The sequence below is a fragment of the Anarrhichthys ocellatus genome, unplaced genomic scaffold, assembly GCF_004355925.1.
Source record: "Anarrhichthys ocellatus isolate YVR2014 unplaced genomic scaffold, GSC_Weel_1.0 scaffold26, whole genome shotgun sequence".
In the NCBI taxonomy this organism is placed as follows: Eukaryota; Metazoa; Chordata; class Actinopteri; order Perciformes; family Anarhichadidae; genus Anarrhichthys; species Anarrhichthys ocellatus.
The window spans coordinates 2934392-2953771 of record NW_022280056.1 but is presented as its reverse complement, the minus strand read 5'-3'; the positions used below and the strand labels follow the sequence as shown (position 1 = coordinate 2953771).

At 40.6% G+C, this 19380-nt stretch overlaps 4 protein-coding genes across 5 annotated transcripts in view; all 4 read left to right on the top strand.

Annotated features, from left to right (window-relative positions):
- LOC116391510 (rho GDP-dissociation inhibitor 2-like) overlaps nt 1-6521 on the top strand; it is a 21458-nt gene extending 14937 nt beyond the window's left edge. Inside the window, exons 4-6 of the mRNA XM_031862165.1 lie at nt 1634-1710; nt 3322-3385; nt 3816-6521. Of these exons, the coding sequence (XP_031718025.1) occupies nt 1634-1710; nt 3322-3385; nt 3816-4015 (341 nt within the window). The 3' untranslated portion in view covers nt 4016-6521. The remainder of the gene's footprint in view (nt 1-1633; nt 1711-3321; nt 3386-3815) is intronic.
- A 3360-nt stretch (nt 6522-9881) lies between these two features.
- Nucleotides 9882-13299, top strand: rpusd1 (RNA pseudouridine synthase domain containing 1). The gene is made up of 6 exons (XM_031862230.1): nt 9882-9996; nt 10888-11111; nt 11206-11329; nt 11457-11559; nt 11829-11930; nt 12144-13299. The coding sequence occupies exons 2-6, from the start codon at nt 10924-10926 to the stop codon at nt 12554-12556; spliced, it is 930 nt and encodes a 309-aa protein (XP_031718090.1). The 5' UTR covers nt 9882-9996; nt 10888-10923; the 3' UTR covers nt 12557-13299.
- Nucleotides 13300-13870: 571 nt separating this feature from the next.
- On the top strand, nt 13871-17150 carry slc25a17 (solute carrier family 25 member 17). Of its 2 annotated transcripts, none has more exons than XM_031862219.1 (9): nt 13871-14065; nt 14155-14215; nt 14297-14363; nt 14495-14646; nt 14763-14879; nt 15025-15173; nt 16095-16190; nt 16338-16423; nt 16942-17150. In XM_031862219.1, exons 1-9 carry the CDS (start codon nt 14009-14011, stop codon nt 17093-17095), a joined length of 939 nt encoding a protein of 312 aa, XP_031718079.1. In that variant the 5' UTR covers nt 13871-14008; the 3' UTR covers nt 17096-17150. The 2 variants fall into 2 exon arrangements, with proteins under 2 accessions (XP_031718079.1, XP_031718080.1); XM_031862220.1 differs by having other exon boundaries at nt 13872-14065; nt 14202-14215.
- A 1125-nt stretch (nt 17151-18275) lies between these two features.
- The window catches only part of znf598 (zinc finger protein 598), a 17144-nt gene continuing 16039 nt past the window's right edge, over nt 18276-19380 (top strand). The window contains exon 1 of the mRNA XM_031862002.1: nt 18276-18659. Within this exon, the coding sequence (XP_031717862.1) occupies nt 18486-18659 (174 nt within the window). The 5' untranslated portion in view covers nt 18276-18485. The remainder of the gene's footprint in view (nt 18660-19380) is intronic.

Genomic DNA, 19380 nt, shown 5'->3' with positions numbered 1-19380 from the left:
TGTGTGTGTGTGTGTGTGTGTGTGTGTGTGTGTGTGTGTGTGTGTGTGCGTGTGTGGGTGAGGAGAACAGGTAGACAGCTCTCCACACTGACCTATTTTCTCAGTCAGACGCTCCCGGGGGAGGCCAGCATCTTTTCTCTTTTCTCTATCTCCTGAGACGAGAGGAAGGAGAGGAGGAGACGAGTCGGAGGGAGGAGAAGGGAGAAGGGAGAAGGAGATTTACATACAACAGTTCATAGAGAGAGAGAAACTGGAATCCATGGAACCGAGACACAGATAGAGATAAATCTCTCAAATGTCGGCCAGTGAGGAACAGCTTTATTACCTTTATGACATCCATTTCTGATTTAGTTTAATGGGGAGTTTCAAGTATTTCTTATGGTGCTATAAATCTACCAAACCACAGGGGGGCATGTAGATTCTCAATTTAAGTGAAAATATGACTGTCAACATAAGTAGAGTTCGAAGATTTTCATTAGAAAGAGCAATATGGCGATTCTTCGTGCCTAAATGTTGCACAAGTGCATATATATTTCATTTTGGGTGACGCCGGTGGGAATCAAACCTATAATGCTGCACTTCTGAGGGAGAGATGTACTATGTTCTGTTTATGTGTGTTTTCTGAAGTCACTTCCTTTTTTCTTGCTTTGCTGTCTTCTGCCTCTCTCCCCATTTCCTCTATCTCTCCTCCATCTCCTCTCCTCTCCTCCTTCCCTTGCTTCTCTCCATCCATTAGGAGGCACTCAGGACTGATGGTCAGGTTTAAATTGAGATATAAAGTGATTAGGCAGTGGATGCATTTCTGATTGCTGTGTGCTTTTTACAATGGTCCAGGATACTTTTCTCTCTTCAATATGAACCCGTTCAACCCAACAGCAAGACAAAGACGATTTTATTGAACAAAGAAGCCATTCTGTTTTGTACCAGTAGCTCTTATGTATAAAAGCAGAAGACTTTCCACTTTTATGACTTCAATTCCTCTTATTTAGCTCACACAATGAGAGTGAAGTGTATATTTTAGTGATTTTGACCTGCAGTGAGCCACATTTATCTTATTAAGTAAACACATGCCAGTGTGTATTTGTGTATTTCCAGCTGCTATTGTATTAAACCTAACTCAGACTTACTAACGGCTTTCAAGAACGAAAAACTTTCATACTATATTCTTTATTTAAGTTATAACTTATTTGAATTAACTATGCAATGTTTAATTCCTTGTCGGTTTCAAAATCCTTTTTTTGTGCACGTATTTTAGTTTTGTTTCTTTTGAACATTCAAGTTCCTTTTTCTCTCTTATCTGTTCTGATTGTAAATCAATTACTAATTTTAATTAAACCTCAACACCTATGTCTTTTTGATTGGATATTTAATCAATAAAGTTTGGAAAAACAGGGAAAACTATCTGATAAAAACTATAAAAACCTATTTTAGTTTTATAACAATACATATTTTGGGCTAAAGAGGAGCAATTTCTCCAGATGGTCATTCTAATAAGATTCAGCTTTATATATTTGTGTAAATCAGAAGCAGTGTGATCATGTAGTGAGTCATTCTGAGATGCTGAAGCAGGTGATATCATACAGAATGAGTCATGTTGACCATGAGGGATGTTTGATGGTTGTTGTTTGTGCAGGAGACCTGAGCGCTCTGAAGGAGAAGACCCTCTCCCTAAAGGAAGGCGTGACGTACAGACTGAAGATGCACTTCAAGGTAAGATGGATCGACGCAGTAACGGAGGGATCTTAAGGTTTGGAGAGGTTTACTCTACATCACTGGTTCCCAACCTTTTTTCCTTGAAGCCGCCCTACATGTATCTAAGAAAAGCTGAGCCTGGTCTGGTGTGGCCTGGTCTTTATCTGACACTGTGCACAAATACTGCCCTGTAACAGAATGTTGCCTACAAGTAGCTTAAGTATCTTCAAGTGAGCACAAAAAACAAAGTTTTGTATAAATTATCCATTATGTTTGATTTTTGTTACACTGTGCAAAACTAATTTTGGCAACCTCAGAGCAGAGAAGCACAGCTGTACATTACAACGTGAATGGATCACTGTGTGTTTGGATGGAATGAACCAACACATGATCAGGTATTCACTATAAGTGATTAAGCGATAGGAGACCGTGCTGAGTCAGCCACAATGTACGATCAAACCATGTTATCAATCAAGCCCATTATCATATTTAATGAGTCTTTTTAGTGCTGTTTCATTTATAGTGCCATTAAAGATTAATACCAGAGAAGCAACTTTCTTTCTTTGGTTGCAAGTTTCTCAAGTCTTATAGTGATTAAGTAAAAAGTTATTACTTTTAAATTTCTTTGATAGTATTGTTAGCCATGCGAGTGAGGTGTCTCTGATGACAATGTCAGTTGATCGGTCTATCGCTTTGATCCAGACTGAAATATCTCAGCAAGTATCAGATGGATTGAGATGAAATCATGTACAGACATTCACGGCCCCCAGAGGATGAAGCCCACTGACTTTAGTGATCTCTTGACGTTTCCCCTATTGTCACCAGCAGGTTGACATGTTTGGCTTTCACTGAAATATCTCTATTATAACTAATGTATTGATTTCCACCAGGTTCCCATTTGTAGTTTTCAGTTATAAGTCTCAAACTTCTGGATGGATTGCTGTGACATACACATTCATGTTCCCTTCAGGATTAAAGAGTTAAACACAGTTAAACATGTTTTTAAGTTGTGAGCGATATGGTTGTAGTGTATTTGTAATATTGACATTTCATGGTTGAAAATGGCTCAAATCGTCTACCGTACTGGTGGGATTTAGTCTTGAGGGGGGGGGGAGACGTTCTCAGAATAACCAAACAGCTCAGAGAGTGATTGACTTTGCTCTGCTGTGAGGACACCTGCTGGACAGATGGCCTCACTGCTGTCTTTTAATGCAGTTTGATACAAATCCTAACTTTCTGTGTAATTGTAAAATTGAACTCTGTTATTGGCTATCTGTGCAGTAAAGACACATTGATAATGATACAGGTTATTTATATACAGTTCTCTTCAAAACGAGCAACAATTACAAATGCTTTTAATAAAAGAAGTTGTTGAGTTGCATTATGGGAAATGTAGTATCCACTGTTTTTGGAGCTTGACCCACGCTAGGGACTAAAAGTCAAAGAGGAAAAATTAAACATACCGGGCTGATAAATACATGTCACAGTAGGTTTATGGTAAAGTAGGGGTGCCAGTTTTGTCAGCCACTGTCAGAAAAGTCCTTGACAATATTTGGAGATCTGATGAAACTGTGTGTGTGTGTGTGTGTGTGTGTGTGTGTGTGTGTGTGTGTGTGTGTGCGCGTGCAGGTGAACAGAGAAATCGTTGCTGGGTTGCGGTACCATCATGTGACCTCCAGAAAAGGAATAACGGGTAAGGCCACTCGGCTTCACCTTGTTAAGACTACATACAGGAATACCCATCTAGTGTTCTCAATGATGCTGATCATAAAGGGACAATAAGACATAACCGAACATCAATCAGAGTTACTATTTGTAATTTGTGGCCTACTGTTTGCATCAAATGCAAACAATATGCTAAAACTAACCTATTGTGAATTATACATATTGATACATATTGTAATATGTTTTCACACCTTTCTTACAACTCCACATCCCCGGATTCTTCTGTAATAGTTTGTAGTTTTCATCACCAAATGACACTGACTCAAATGACATCACTTGAGACAACTTATTGGACTTCACCCAGCTCCCCCATGGAGCCACAAACGGCTTCATCCAACTTGTTTTCCGCATTAGTTAAGTCGTATTGCTCCAAGTGTCCATTTTGTGTCTTCCTGCAGTGGAGAAGGTGTCGCACATGGTGGGAAGTTACTGCCCAAAGGAGGAGGAGCACGAGGTTCTCTGCCCGGTTGACGAGGTCCCCAGAGGCATGATGTCACGCGGCCACTATCAGGTCAAATCCCACTTCACCGACGACGACAAGAACACCTTGTTGGACTGGGAGTGGAACTTCGACCTCAACAAGGACTGGAATGAATAGAGTGAGAGAGAGATGATGCTGCTCTTCCCGTCTTTCACTCCTGCTCTCCCCCTCCTCTCTTTTCCTTCCCCTTTTCACCCTCCTCCATCTTGTCCTGTGAGAGCAGCCTCGCAATGGTCCCGAGACAGGAGGCTCTACTTCCCCTCCTCTTCTTCCTCGGTCTCCTCTTCTACCTTTTCTTCCTTGTCTGTTCGGTGCAGGTGTCCTGACGGGAACTTTTAGAGAAAAGAATCCCCCCCTCTCTCTGCCTTCTCTCACTGCATTTATATTCTTCTTCCAGATTATTCTACATCTGTAGATCTGTGGTCTGCAAAAGCAGGCAATTAAAGGAAGTCAGTTTGTGGCACAAATGGAAATACAATATATAGGCCTACACACATTACATAATGACAAACACTCAATATCTGTCACACAGACGTCCCCAAAGAGAAGAGAGGAAATATGTAAATACTGTGCATTTGGATGTTCAATAGGAATTATTCCAGTACTATACCAATAATAGTTGAAGGAATGGTGACATGTGGCAAAGCTGATGTGTGACATGCAGCTCATGAAGGCCTCAAAACCTCGAGGGAACAAACATGATCCACGTTAGTACGCAGACGCAAGATCGGTTTCACACATTGCAGCGATTGTGTCATGAAAAAATATTTACACAACGCGAGCGTGAAGCTGAACATTTTGTATGCATCGACATATTTAGTTATGCAACTGAAAACACATTCCACCACAGAAGCTAGCTTCTTTGGGTTTTTTTTTACCTCCGTGATCTTGGAATCACTCTGATTAGCTCCATGTCGCCCCCTTGAGGACGGCGGTCTGTTCAGTTACTGGTGTGTAAAAACAAACGCTGATTATGTTCACCAGGGTCGCGTTATCGTGCCGGCTGTGCCAGGCGTTGTCATTTACGTGCATGTACTTGCGTGGATCATATTTGTGCCCTTGATAGCACCTGGTTGTCACAAATTGCGTCAAAATGCATGCATAACCCATAAGTCTCTCAGACATAATTAACGTATTTTTAGATTCAGTGTGACTTATAGGATCCCGGGGACATCATTGTCTCTGATGTCCATCGCAAAAAAACATGTACATCTACAAAAAAAACATTGCCTCAGAATCACCATGTGTATTTTAAGTTTTCTTCAGTATCAAAGTAATCCAGTGACAGATGCATGTACAGCCTTCGGTACACTGCAAACAGGAACTGCTAGGAGCTAATACTGCATTTTCAATGGTGTGCCAAAATGTACACAAATATAGGCTAAAAATAGATCAATGGCAACATTGCAATTCCAGTTTACATCCCCCAAGGGTTTATATATGTTTTGATTATTGTATTTCTAAAACTTAGAGCAAAACTATCCCCAAAATAGAAATTAAATAGGGGTGGCAAAATCCAGTTTGAAACCCCTGTCTAGAATATTTGTTCAAGAAAAGAAGATGCCGTTGGAGATTGTATTACTTTCTCAAGGTGTCGGTTAACTCCTGTATTTTCTTCATATATTTCTTTAGGTAAAGGATGTCTTAGGGTATCGATTGATTGATCTGTGGATTGATTAAGGGAAGACGTTCAACAATTTACCATAATGACTTCTCTTCAATTCCATGGTTTCATGATTCAAACTATCAAATCACATACCCACAAATATCATTTCTCATTACAAACTTGAAGAAGAAAAAACTGAGTGATAATCCACACCATCAATTCAATTCATACAACAAGATTACGCTCTAACTGTCCAAATATTGTCTTTTCAAATCATGAATAAACTCTGATACGGTGCACAACATGCATCTATACTTTAACATTGCTGTGTGCTTTGAAAGCAGCAGTTTTCTCAAGTCTTTGTGGAGCGTTTTGAAAGACTGTAACTGAACTGTGCATATTGTAGAAAGAGATGCATGTATGTCCTTTAATAATTTCATACAATTCATTCATTAAAAATGAACAAAGTGTGCCCTTTCTGAACTTCTCTCATATACCAAGGACACAAGATGTGAATATAATTCTGCTTTGAGCATTATTTAAACATTTTAAGATGGTATCTGAAAGAATACTGAGACGTATATCAAGGGATGAATTAAATCCCCTTAAAAATTAAGAAATATCATTATTGTGTTAAGTCTTTGGATATGATATTGTCATTGTTGCTGAACATATTGAACATTGAACTTGAAATCGTTGTGATCTAAGACTAACTGTAAATGTTGGCTTGTTGGGTGTTGCATGGTTTAGCAAGATTCTCTTCCTTTTTTACGACTTTATTGTAAAATTGAATGTGATTTAAAAAAAAAAAAAAAAAAAAGATACTGACGCAATATCCAGATGTCAATGGTTGCCGTGTACTGCAGATACAGTATCTACAGGGATATTTTTAAAGGCACAGGCAGCTGGAAACATTTGTCTGTGTTCAATGCCTGTAACGATCAAGTGCTGCATCGTCAAATATTGGTGTCAAATCTAGTATCCTGTATCTTTTAATAAAGGCAATTCAAACCACCAGTGAGAGGTCTCGTTTGAGATATTCCTCCTGCATGCTCACAAAGCATTAGAAGTGCTTATTCACATTTCTTAGCACCTGTTGGATGAGAAAATAGATTTCACTCTCACGTTTATAAGTTGAATATGCAGCCAGGAGACCGTTAGAAAGCAAATAAGTGTGTTTACCAACATGTAAAAATATTCCTTTGAGAATCAAACAGGGAATTTCATCTTTCCATTTACTGGAAAGAAAAGTGTGCAATCTTTCGTTTCTGTCTACAGATGATACTTATTGAAGTGTTAGATTTTGTATAATATCACATGATTCAGTTGGTCTAACATATGACCACATGATATCAGTGGCGGCTGGTGGAAGATGTTCAAGGTAGGGCTGTGCCACATCCAATCAATTTCAGCAAACATCCCAGAATGATTTAATGCAAAAAAATTAAGGAATCAAACACGTATTACTACTTTGCAGTTAAATATTTAACCTTTATTCCAACATGAAAAAAGCAGTAAATAACACTTTGACAAACACATCAGGACATCTCATTTTGTCACCCTCACAGGGAATTCAGTATAATATAATAATATATATATATATCATATGATAATATTCTGTATAATATAATAATGTATATTTGGCCAGTAAAAACTACACTTAGCAGAATCATGGGCAGCGTCCATCTCTGCTGTCTCACACTTGTCCTCTGATGAAGCTCTTTGTCTATTTGCCAGCGTCTCCATCTGTCCTACTCATCTGTGGGCCAGTCGTCTTTGCCGGCTGTGGTCACCGCGGTGGTTGTGTTGTTGCTGCGGAGCGCCTGCTCCAGCAGGGCTCGCTGGGCGGTAGCCGGCAGGTAGAGGAAGGCGTAGACCAGCGCCAGAATCAGCAGAGCCACCAGCAGAGGGAGGCCCCAGTCTGATGTCATTATGGGCTCTTCACAGCGAGCCTGCAGAAAGGACGTATTCTGCATTGTGTGCAAACAGATCACAGAACACTAACGGTGAAGCGGAAATAAATTCCAGAAGGGCCAGAAGAGTTAGTCCACAGTTTGTGATTGTCACACCAACACTTTTAATAGATGGTGTTTTTCTCCTGAAAATGGGAGAAAACACTGTGTCCAGACAGCAAACCTGTGGAGGAAACAGACCTGAGACACAGCTGGTGTTGTAGTTTATCCAAAGAGGATGAATCCCAGATGGAGAAAGTCACCTTGGACGACATGCGTCAGCTAAATCCAGAGCAATGCAACATGCAGGGGCAGATTTTCATTCACAGAGCCCAAAACAAAAGATGAATCTGGCAATATTCAAAGAGAATGTTGTGATTTTATAGTTAAAAGAGCAAAAGAATATCCAGTTTTGGATCAATTGAAAATAATAGATCCTTGTTGTTGAAAGAGGTCATCATGAATGTCTTTAACGCCAGTCAGCTCTCTCCTCTTCGTCTTCTTCGTCCTCTGTTATCTGACTGAAATGTTTGTCAAGTCCACTGAAATTACTAGAGTCACGTGCATGTCTTTGTGTGTGTGTGTGTGTGTGTGAGGGGCTTTCTTGCCATGGTGCACGCCCAGGTAAACATGCCAATCTGTCACTCAGCTCTCTAAGATGATTTGCTGTGAAATGTTATGTAACAATCACCAGAAACCCAACAATAGAGACATGACCCCACATTTAAATCATGTTCTGTGACATCTTTCTCATTTAAGCACAGGCACACACAGAGCGGGAAGCAGATTGGGTAATGAAATTCCAATTCAATAATATTTCTTGATCTTCTTAGCTGAAAACTAATTTATACCTGCTGCAGTGTTGAGGGATTACTTAATAGAACTCTAACCTGCACTTTATTTGACCTGCACCTTTCAGGCTCAGTTTATTCCCAACAATCAGCACTTTGCTAATACCGTAAAGCTCGGCTCTGAGCTACGAGGAGATCACAGCATTGAGAAATGATAAGTGTTTGAAACATGCTGAAAATATGGATCCACAGCACAGAAGATGATCGCGTTGAAGGAGTTATTTTTATCCTTTTTTTGTGCGTTGACTCAAAACTGCTAATATATCAATACTGCAGTACTTTCATCAGTGGGCCACAGGCTCAGTCACCATTGGTTCCTCCTTCAGCAATAGATAGTGACTCTACCCACTCTACTCAACTCTACCCAAACCCCTAAAAATCCTAAAGCCTTGAATTTAAATGATGGATGATTGATCATTATTTATTTATAATTCATAATGACAAAGATATATTTCAAATACGGTCCATGTTGTGCCAATATCATGTATTTATACTCACAAACCAAGTATTAGCTTTTATTATCTTCTATACTTCATTATTATAAGGTCTTTAGACACTGTGGCACAAAATACACAAATGAAATAGAAAACACCAGCATGTCATTATCTTAAACACAACATGCTCACAATGCCGGATGGAGCACGTCATCAGACCAGGGACCTCTACCAGATAAAAGTGTGAAGGTGAGGTTAAGTTGAGGGATTATGGACGTCATGAATGATGTGTGAGTGACCTGGAACAATGCTCACTGACAGAGCAGAAGCAGACAAAACAAATGCAATGAACATGACATGTGTCAAGAAGATGGACCCCTACATTTCATGTTCAATAGCATTGATGCAAATCATTATGTGGCCATTAAAAATGTATTGAAAATGCGATTTTCTGCTTTTCTGTATGTGAAGTCAAACTAAGATAAACACAACCACAGTTAGAGTCAGTGGGTCTTTCTCACAGCAATTCAACTAAAACTAATGACATGAATGATTGCCCTGTCCATTGTCCCAATGAATCAGCATGCACAATACCAGGAGCCTGTGTCGCAATGAGTAACAGGCAGAAATAATATCACAGCAACACCTGTGCTATTTTGCCAATAACATGTATGACAGTATAGTTCCCACTTCACCTAACCTGCATGTCTTTCAACTACGGAAGGAAGCATTAACAGCAGTTCCCAGTCTGAGGGTCGGGACTTAAATGGGTCACAAGATTGTTTTCTGTGAATCTGAGAAGGAAAAATGACTCTATGTTGGAACAAGTTCCCACAACACATTGACATATGAATGTTGTGACAGGAGGGGCTACAAGTAGACATTGCTTTATTCTAAGGGGTCACGGGATAAAAAGCTAGGGAACCACTTAAGCACAGGAAACTCACAAACACAAACTTTATGTAGTTCTATTAGCAACAAGTAGGTTTACTGGATTACTGACTAAAAACCCAGAGCTCACTCAAATCTGTAATATTTACTTAGCAAAGTTATCCATAATTCATGGTGCCATGATGCGACACACATCCGTACAGTAGATGGCGCTGTACACACTGGTTTCTGTTATCAGCCAGAATATAATAAGAAGAAGAACTTGTGGGGTTTTGTTTACATCGATGTTTATAGATAGATGTACGCTTACTTTCGCTATGTCGACAAAAATGCACCACATATTAGTCTTGTCTGGTTACTAGAGGTAGGTTGTGCAGACAGTCGCATTATTATGACGCTCACAAACAGCTAGCTTATCTTATACGGTGTTAGCATACAGCGGCTAGCAAACCAACCAACGGTTCTTAGCCGTTACAAGCTAACCAGTGCAGTAGTTGCTGTTACTCAACCAACAATATGTCTTCCCGATTATTTAAACTGAGCTGGTGTCACGACTGTGTATTTGCTGTTTTTGCTTTATGGCAAAAGTCCGTTATTTATCAGACAGTAAGACTACGCGGTGAATAAGAGATGCTACTACCAGCTAGCTACCTGTTACTCTCAGAATCAGAATCAGCTTTAGAGCTTTACAGTTTAAAACATGTTTGTTTGTGTTATTTCGTTTCCATTTCATGACTGGTTGCCAGTGTTGTGTTTAGAATCGCATCCACTGTCTGATTCCATTGGTTACACAACAGTTATTCAAGTTCTTAAGTACAAATATACAAAGTACTTGTACTTTATTGCAGTGTTTTCATTGTATTCGTCTACTCTGCATGTCAGAGGGGAACATTGTAGGTTTTACTCCACTGACAGCTACATTTGTTTGAACGTGTAGTTTATAGAATATGACACCCTGTTACACAGTATTATATCCAACAGTATATAAAGTAATTTAAATTAGCTCCATATCGACCAACTACAAAGTGAAATGCTGCCTGAACATCAAGGCATCAGTAATAGTAATGCAATTATGTATCAGTATGAAAGGAGTCATTTTTCATAATAAATACTTGATTTGCTGCAAGTGCAATTTGTTAATATTACTTTTTCTTTTAATAGCTTTTAAGTTGTTGTATTTATACTCTAAACAAGACTGCACTACTCCCTGATTCAGTCGTAATGGAAATATGAAGACAACACCTTTGTCCTGCAGGTCTGGATGAGTTGTGTGAGTTAAGCACTGCACACGATGACAACAGAGTCGGCCAGCCTGGAGAGCCTGCGTGTGCTGCACCAGAGCGACGACTACATCGTGGTGGACAAGCACTGGGACATCCGCATCGACAGCAAGATGTGGTACGAGAAGCACACCGTGCAGGCGCAACTCGGCCACCGCTTCCCTCAGCTGGCAGACCCGAGCACCTACTATGGATTCAGGTCAGAATCACACAAATGCTAACTGCATCGGGTCACATGCAGTACACTCATAAAGAGTGATAGTCTCATCATGTTTCTCTATTTCCTCTAAAAGGTTCTGTCATCAGTTGGATTTCTCCACAAGTGGGGCTCTTTGTGTCGCCCTCAATAAGGCTGCTGCCGGACGAGCTTACCGCTGCTTCAAGGACCGCACCGTCACCAAAGCCTACCTCGCCCTGGTATGAAACACAGACACAAACACAGCCGAACACATGCACACAACAGAGCTGTTACCACATGTCAGTCTGTGTGCGACACCTTTTACGTGTGACTAAAAAGTAAGTACATAAATGGTTTGATTCCCAGGTTCGTGGCTGGGTGGAGGAAGAGACACAAACCTTGGACTTCTCCATTGGCAAGAACTCCTCAGAGGGAAAAACACACATGATGTGCATCGAGGGAACAGAAGGTGTGTGTGTGTGTGTATGTGTGTCTTTTAACATGTCTTACATTTTTAAATTCTGGACTGGAAACCTCAAATTTTGTTCAGCAAGTTTTTGTCCACAAAGTAAAAACAGACACATGAAGATAAAAACAAAATAAATATTCACACACAGAGTTTAAGAGGTCTAATAGTGATTTAAATGAATTGTTGAATACTTTATGAAGCATGCTTGGGATGACTGAACTATTCACCTTTATTTTCTGGCTGATCTCTCCCCTTCCTTCTGTCATCAGGTTGTGAGAACCCGAAGCCTTGCCAAACTGGGCTGACGGTGTTGGAGTACGGATTGTACGATGGAGACTCCGTCACCAAAGTGCTACTGCAGCCGCTCACTGGTAACAACACTCCGTTTCTCAGTTTGAAAGTCTGATTTCCTGCGGCGTCTCTCTGCTTGAGGCCCTGACTCGCAGTCTGCTGCGTTTATTTGTTTGTGTTTGAGATGTTTTTCGGGATTATTTTGAACTTGAGTACCTTGTGTGTTTCATGACTCTGCTGTGAAAAGTCTTTCTGGCTCCTCACCATCTCTTTCCCCCCCCCCCCCCCCTCAGGCCGAACACACCAGTTAAGGGTCCACTGCAGCGCAATAGGCCACCCCATCGTCGGGGACTTCACCTACAGCTCTGGAGCGGACGACGCCCCGTACCGCATGATGCTGCACGCACACCTCCTCCACATTCCCCTGGAACCTGAGCCCCTGCTGGTCTCTGCTGGAGACCCCTTTCTCCCCACGGCGGATCCCAAGTGGCTCCCGCAGCGTTCGTTACGGACTCTGCCGGCCACCGTGGAGGCCCTGCTGGAGCGCAGGGTGGAGGAGGACAGGAAGATCAAAGAAGAGAAGAGAGAGAGGGCGAGGCGGGAGGAGGAGAGGAGGAAAGGACGCCGGGGACAGAGGATTGGGGAGGAGAGTGAGGAGCAGAGGAGGCAGTGTCAGGAGTGGCTGAGTGAATGGTCTGAGGACTGATTTAATGTTATGTATTTTAAATTATTTTAGCTGTTCACTAATGAAGGTGACGTTGAGCGTGCATGCTCCATCTCACTGACCCCTCGTTGCATTTAAGTGGCATACACAGCAGTAAACCCAGTACCTTAATTCCCTCACCAACGAGTCACAAACATGATTTTAGAGGAGACATGTGTGAGCATGTAAGCTGCTGCTTTCTTATTTAACAACTGGGAGCTTCCCACTAAAACCAGCCTTGAAAAGTGATTCGCTGAGCAGTTCCACCACGGTAGCTGAGATATAAGTGCCTTGCTCAAGTTCATGTTGATAAGTGAGGGGTTGGGTTGATGCCATATCTTTTGTCTAATACACATTCCCCCCCTGAAAAGTGTAAGAATTTTAATTTGGTGTATGGTCATGTGACTTAACTCTGAGCAGCAGCAATTGTTTTTTCTCAATGTCTAAATGCTCATAACTTCATGTGTGTTGTCACATTCACTGCATGGCTGTAACATGCATGGAGTCCCATATAACAGCATTAAGCATACTACAATGTATGTTTCTGTGCATTTCTGTTATTTCGTCATTTTACTGCTTTGAATCAAACTGTTTCCAACACAAAAAAAGGTTTATGTCAAAGTAACAACAAATACAAATGCAGTACAAATATAAAAAGCTAAATAAATGTTTGAACAATAATTCAGCCGCGTCTTTACATCGTTATGTTTTCTGTCAATTGGACTGGATATCCTTTGGGTTAAAAACACAACTGCCTACATGGGGTTTGTTGAGCTCTGAGGCCACGCACACACTTTCTGCTGCCATAAGGCAGCAACACCATACAGCTCATAATTATTCCAGGTGCATACCTGTGCAGTTTCAATCCTGCATTACAGGTTGATGTCCTCATGTTCCTCTGCAGCATTTGAGACAACCACTGTGGTGCATTTACAACCTGTTATCCAGTCATTGACGGCCACTTAGCCCACTGCAAATGCACAACGGTGTCTTTGCGGTGCTGAAAATGTACCATATTACACGTCCTCCTCATTGACTTCTAGATCACACCGGAAGTCAATCCTGCAAAGAAGATTTTAACTTTAGCAGCATCCTCGTTAATAACACAAATACTGGTTAAATGCAGAAAGTCACAACATATTCTATAATGTAATAAGTACATTTATCTTCTGTTATCACATTGTTCCTGAATCCCTCCTTTAGGTTGATCCTGCAAATATTCCCTAAAAGACAAAATATACAGGCAACGAAATCTTTTGATAGGTGTAGAATGACGAGAACTACATTTCCCATAATGCCCCTCCGTGTTAGGTAGACACGCGTCTACAAGGAAGTACGACATTACAAACAGCGAGGGTCCAGCTGCTGTTCTGTTTTGGTAGCTGGAGTTTTACAAAAGTGGACACTGGGTTTATTTTAGTCGAAGCATAAAATAAACGAGTGACTTCGTTAAAAATGAGCTTCGCGGTTTTATCGTATGAGGCTTTGGTTCATGCTGTATCAGGAGCGATGGTAAGTTAGCTTCACTTTCACTATTGATTCAATATTAAACAAACAGGCGCTACGTCTTCTCCCTGAGAGCTGATTGCAGTCTGTTTTAGGGCAGTGTGACTGCCATGACAGTGTTCTTCCCTCTTGATACCGCCAGGCTGAGGCTACAAGGTAAACAAGTGGTCCATTATTATTTACAGTTATCAATGTAATGTCATTATTAAAAACAAGTTGTGTTTTCTTTGTCTTCAGTGGATGAAAATAGGAAGGCCAAATCAACTCCAGCCATTCTGGCTGAAATTATCAAAGAGGAAGGACTGTGAGTTACATGAACACACACATCACAAGCGCCTCACACATTTCCATCCTAACTGGAAAAGATTTGTGCACAAACTGTTTGTGGTCAGAAGGGCTCTAAGTTGTTCCTGTGTTTGCTGTCCCCTCCTGCAGATCCGCCCTGTACAGAGGCTGGTTCCCGGTCATCTGCAGCCTGTGCTGCTCCAACTTTGTGTACTTCTACTGCTTCCACAGCCTGAAGGCTAGCTGCCTGAAGGGAAAGCAGTCGACACCAAGCACTGACTTACTCATAGGCGTTGCAGCAGGTAAGAGGGTCGTGTTTATCATAAAAGCCTTGTTTTAGTGACTCGGGACAAGAAAGTCCATTCAGTCTCCGAGTTGAGTCCACGTCTTGATTTTTCGTCTGCCTTCTCGTCTCCAGGTGTTGTAAACGTGCTGCTCACCACTCCTTTGTGGGTGGTCAACACCAGGCTGAAGCTTCAGGGTTCCAAGTTTCGCAATGCAGATATACGACCCACCAACTACTCTGGCATTCTGGGTAAATGGTCATGTCATTTTGTTTTTTTGGGTTGTCTGTCCGTCCGGTCCATTTTTGTGAACGCGGTCTCTCAGGAACGCCTGGAGGGAATTTCTTCAAATTTAGAAATCCATTAATGTCTGATTTGCTCTTTTGTTTTTGGCAGATGCGTTTGCTCAGATCGTCCGTGATGAGGGCGTGGGAGCACTGTGGAACGGGACCTTCCCGTCCCTGCTGCTGGTGCTGAACCCGGCCATCCAGTTCATGATTTACGAAGGCCTGAAGAGGCAGCTGAGGAGAGGAGTTCCCAGGGAGGTGAGGGAGGGATCAGGAGAACACAGACAGTGGAAGGAGATCAGTGCTGAAATCAGAGCAGCATTTTAGAAAGTACTAATGCGGGGAGACGATGTATGAGGAACAAAGTCATTTAAGTTGAAAATTACAATATTATGTTTTTATTATTCGGCATTTTTACAAGAGATCTTGACATTTTTGCGATGGTCAATAAATTATTTACATTGACATTGTGATTTTAAACTGATGCCAATATCGTATTGATATTTAACAGCAAAAAAAACTCTATTAAGAGAAAAACATATATAACTCAATGATAAAGAATATAACTTTATTGCACATGGACTTTAATGTAAACATTTCTGGCAGTGATCCCTCAAATTCGAGGTGAAAAATGTCGTATAGATAACATGAGAGAGCAAAAATACACTGTCACTGAATACCCTAAATATAATTATTAATATTATATATTATTATAATGATAATACAGTAATGTTGCAGGTAAACATAAGTGCCACATCATGATAATAAAATAAAACACATATAATAACATAACGTAATAAACCAAGAAGAGGAGGGACGTTACTTCAGCTCATCCCATCATCTGGATGGGTAAACACAGGACATGCAGTAATTCTCTTCACATGATTTTTGTGTGACTTAAAAAGAGGGAGACTAGTGAAGCAGATACTTTTGGCTGAATGTGTGTTTTCACACTTTGACATCTCGGTGGTCCACCGGAGTGAAGGCGGATAAATGTTTTAGTTCAGGATAACATGACGCTCACGATAAAGGAGGGGGTGAGTGTCACTTATTCACCAGTTAGTGCGGACGTTTGAATCCTGTAAACCCTCAAGAGAAGCAAACTCCTCAGACCTTTAGGCTTCCACTGGTCCTCTCATCATGAATTTTCACAAAAGTTTTCTTCTTCTTCTCTTTCAGCTGTCATCTGTTGAGTTTTTCATGATCGGCGCAGTTGCCAAAGCGGTTGCCACCATTGTTACGTACCCGCTGCAGACCATACAGTCCATTCTCAGGGTAGGTTTTTTAAAGGTATATTTAAAACCCTCCTCACAGATTTGTCTCATTGTTATACAAATAAAAGCCTTTTATTTGCTGTCAGAATGAATGATATGCTTTCATCACACACACAAGGTTTTCTTTTCTTCTTTTTAATCACTACAGTTTGGTCAGTTCAGCGAGTCAAAGAACGAGTCAAAACTACTGTCCAGCATACGGACTATCAAGTGTCTGTTGGTCAACAGAGTCAGGTGAGTGCAAATCTGGTTTTGGCATATCCATATTACAATCAATTTGCTTTGATGCAATCTGGGTGACAATTAACAAATTAAACTATTACTTTTCAACCATTCATAGCCAGGGCATATCGCTCGATTTCAAATCTTTGAATCATTTAAAATGACATGTTTTGTCACCATGACTTTATATTTCCACTAAGAACTAGAGAGCACATTGCCTTCATTCATCTGGTTTACAACTTGCTGTTATGTTCTTTATTTGACTTAATGTGCATCAGATGTAAATACAGTACTCCTATGTTGTTACCACATGAAACATTGCAGATGAGTAAACAATGCCTCAGATTTGCCTGCAGTCTGAACATTGTCTTTTTAATCTTCTGTCAACTATTAAAACCATAATAATGCAGCTCTCTTTCTGTGGCTTTTGTGTGTGCAGACAGATCGTTAAATTAGTAAATGTTAAGAAGCCTTCCCATCAGATAGTGATACTTTTTATTAGTTTTTTTAACCCTGTTTTCCATCCATAGGAGGTATGGCATGTTGGGTCTGTTTAAAGGCCTGGAGGCCAAGCTGCTGCAGACGGTGCTGACTGCTGCACTCATGTTCCTTCTCTATGAGAATATTGCCAGCTGCACCTTCAGAGTTATGGGACTGAGCAGCAAGCACTACAAGAGACGCTAGCTCTAGCTTCACAACCATGAACATTTGACCACATTAAAGCACTGACTGACTGCACTGATCACTGCTCACAGAGCCCCTGATGGGACTTAACTTCCTGGAAATCTCTCACTTTCTTGTGAACCAAGTTTTTAACATTACTGTAAATCCTTAATGGTAACCTCATCCTCATCCTACAAATACTCTAACCAATAAAACATTTACAAAAATAAACCTGTCCCTCTAATTATTCTGATTTTGTTTGAAAAGTTGGTAAGATATGAAAATAGAAGAAAAAACGTTTTATTAAAATGACAATGACTGCAACTTTAAACAGTGAAATGCATAAATTAAACAAAAATATTTCAACAGAAACGAGCAAGATTAAAAATAATGACATACTTTTACATAAAGAAGGTTTAAAAATAGTGAAATAAGGTCGTGCCCTTGATAGAATGGGTGGTATTTTGAGAATAATGGACAGTTACAAGCAACTTAATAAAAGTCACCGAAACTTGACAATGGTGTCACATTTCATATTGACCGAGTTTATATTGCATATACTTTGGACATGTAAGTGTTTAAAATATATTGATTTATCTATTTAAATAATTTCATCTATTTGAATCTCCCCCTCCCACTTTATTTTACTTCATTTATTCTTCATTAATTCATTTTATTATGAGGTTTTCCATTAGTGTTGTTATTCCTTTTTATTAAAACAAGGAATAACAACTATCATCTATCTACATAGTCTGTACATAGATGTGCATATGTATATGTGTAGGGATTTGTAAGTTCTGTAAAATGACAATAAACACAGTTTAAAAATAGTGAAATAAAGCAATACAAAAAATAAACAGAACTTAATTTAATTCAAAGCGGTCAGGATTGAATCAAAAAATGACCATGGCTTGGTTTCCATTATGCCTCTTAAAATTCAAGAAATTGCAATATTAATGATTAATGAAAAATTATAAGTGCTCACTTAAAATAACTATAGAGCATTACATGTTCTCTTCTACTAATCTCAACATATTTGCAACTTGCATTATTAAAATCCAGAAATGTACAAGTGTATATTTAATTTCTCTGACTTTGTGAATTATTAACATGGGCCTCAAAGTACAGGACCTCCTATCAGCATCAGCTATTACGGGTCTGCTGTCTGGCGCACACCTTTGGGACGCACGTGGAGCCGTCGTGCTGTCCTGCGCAGACGCACACGCATGTGACAGGTCTAAGCAGCTATCACACTGGAAGGAAGCTCGTCCATCCTCTTACTATACAGATCGGAGGTACCACAGATCACGTGACGGCCGTAGCTCAGGCTTTTCATTACGTAAGCGCTCCAGCAGCTCTCCCTAATAACAAAATATCACTGAAGTTGACTAGTGCCTTTTTCACAACCACCATGGCTCCAACAACCGCTAAAGACACTGAGAAGCACTGCGTCCTGTGCTGCCAAGAAGTCGACATCTTCGCCTTGGGAAAATGCGACCACCCGGTCTGTTACCGCTGCTCCACCAAGATGAGGGTGCTGTGCGACCAGAAGTACTGCGCCGTCTGCCGGGAAGAGCTCGACAAGGTGGGCGTTGCTCCGCCACTGTGCCTCGGGGATGTGCCGCCTGGTGGTGCTAAGTAGGCCGCATTGTTCTGGCAGTTTTATTGTAGTACAATAAATACAAAAGCAGGATTTTGTTTGAAAACATCGTAGTTGCATTCATAATAAATGAAAAGCAATGCTTGTAAATAGTGCTACCAACCGCTCAGACTAACGTTACTTTCTACCTCGATGTCATTAGCCTAGCTAAGGTAGCTCACGCTAGCATTAGCACGTTCATCGGTGCAGGTTAGCTAACGTAGTTGGTTCTACCTTGAGTCAAATAGCTAACAGGTTGACGGTGTGCTAGTCCAACTGGGTTTATCTTGTGATTCAGTGAACTGTCATGTCAGCTGTCACGTCTCAAACAAACCGACGGTTCAGCGGTGCTGGCTAGGTTGCTAGTTAATTTAGCAAAATGCTAAACCTTATTCAAGGTAATTAACGTCTGTGTGCTAATCACCTTCTCCGAGAGGAACTCGTTCCCTTTGAAAACAACGGTAACGTGAGCTGAATAGATTTCATTAATCTCTGTCGGTGTCGTACGTGACGCTTACAATAAGGGCCTAACCCCACAACTCCCTTAAAAAGTTATCTTTATGAGAGCTGTCAATTGTGAAATGTTCATTCACAATCACTATGACAGATGGTTGTTGCTATTGTCAAAATGTTTTCAGGTTTCGTGTATGTGTGTGTGTGTGTGTGT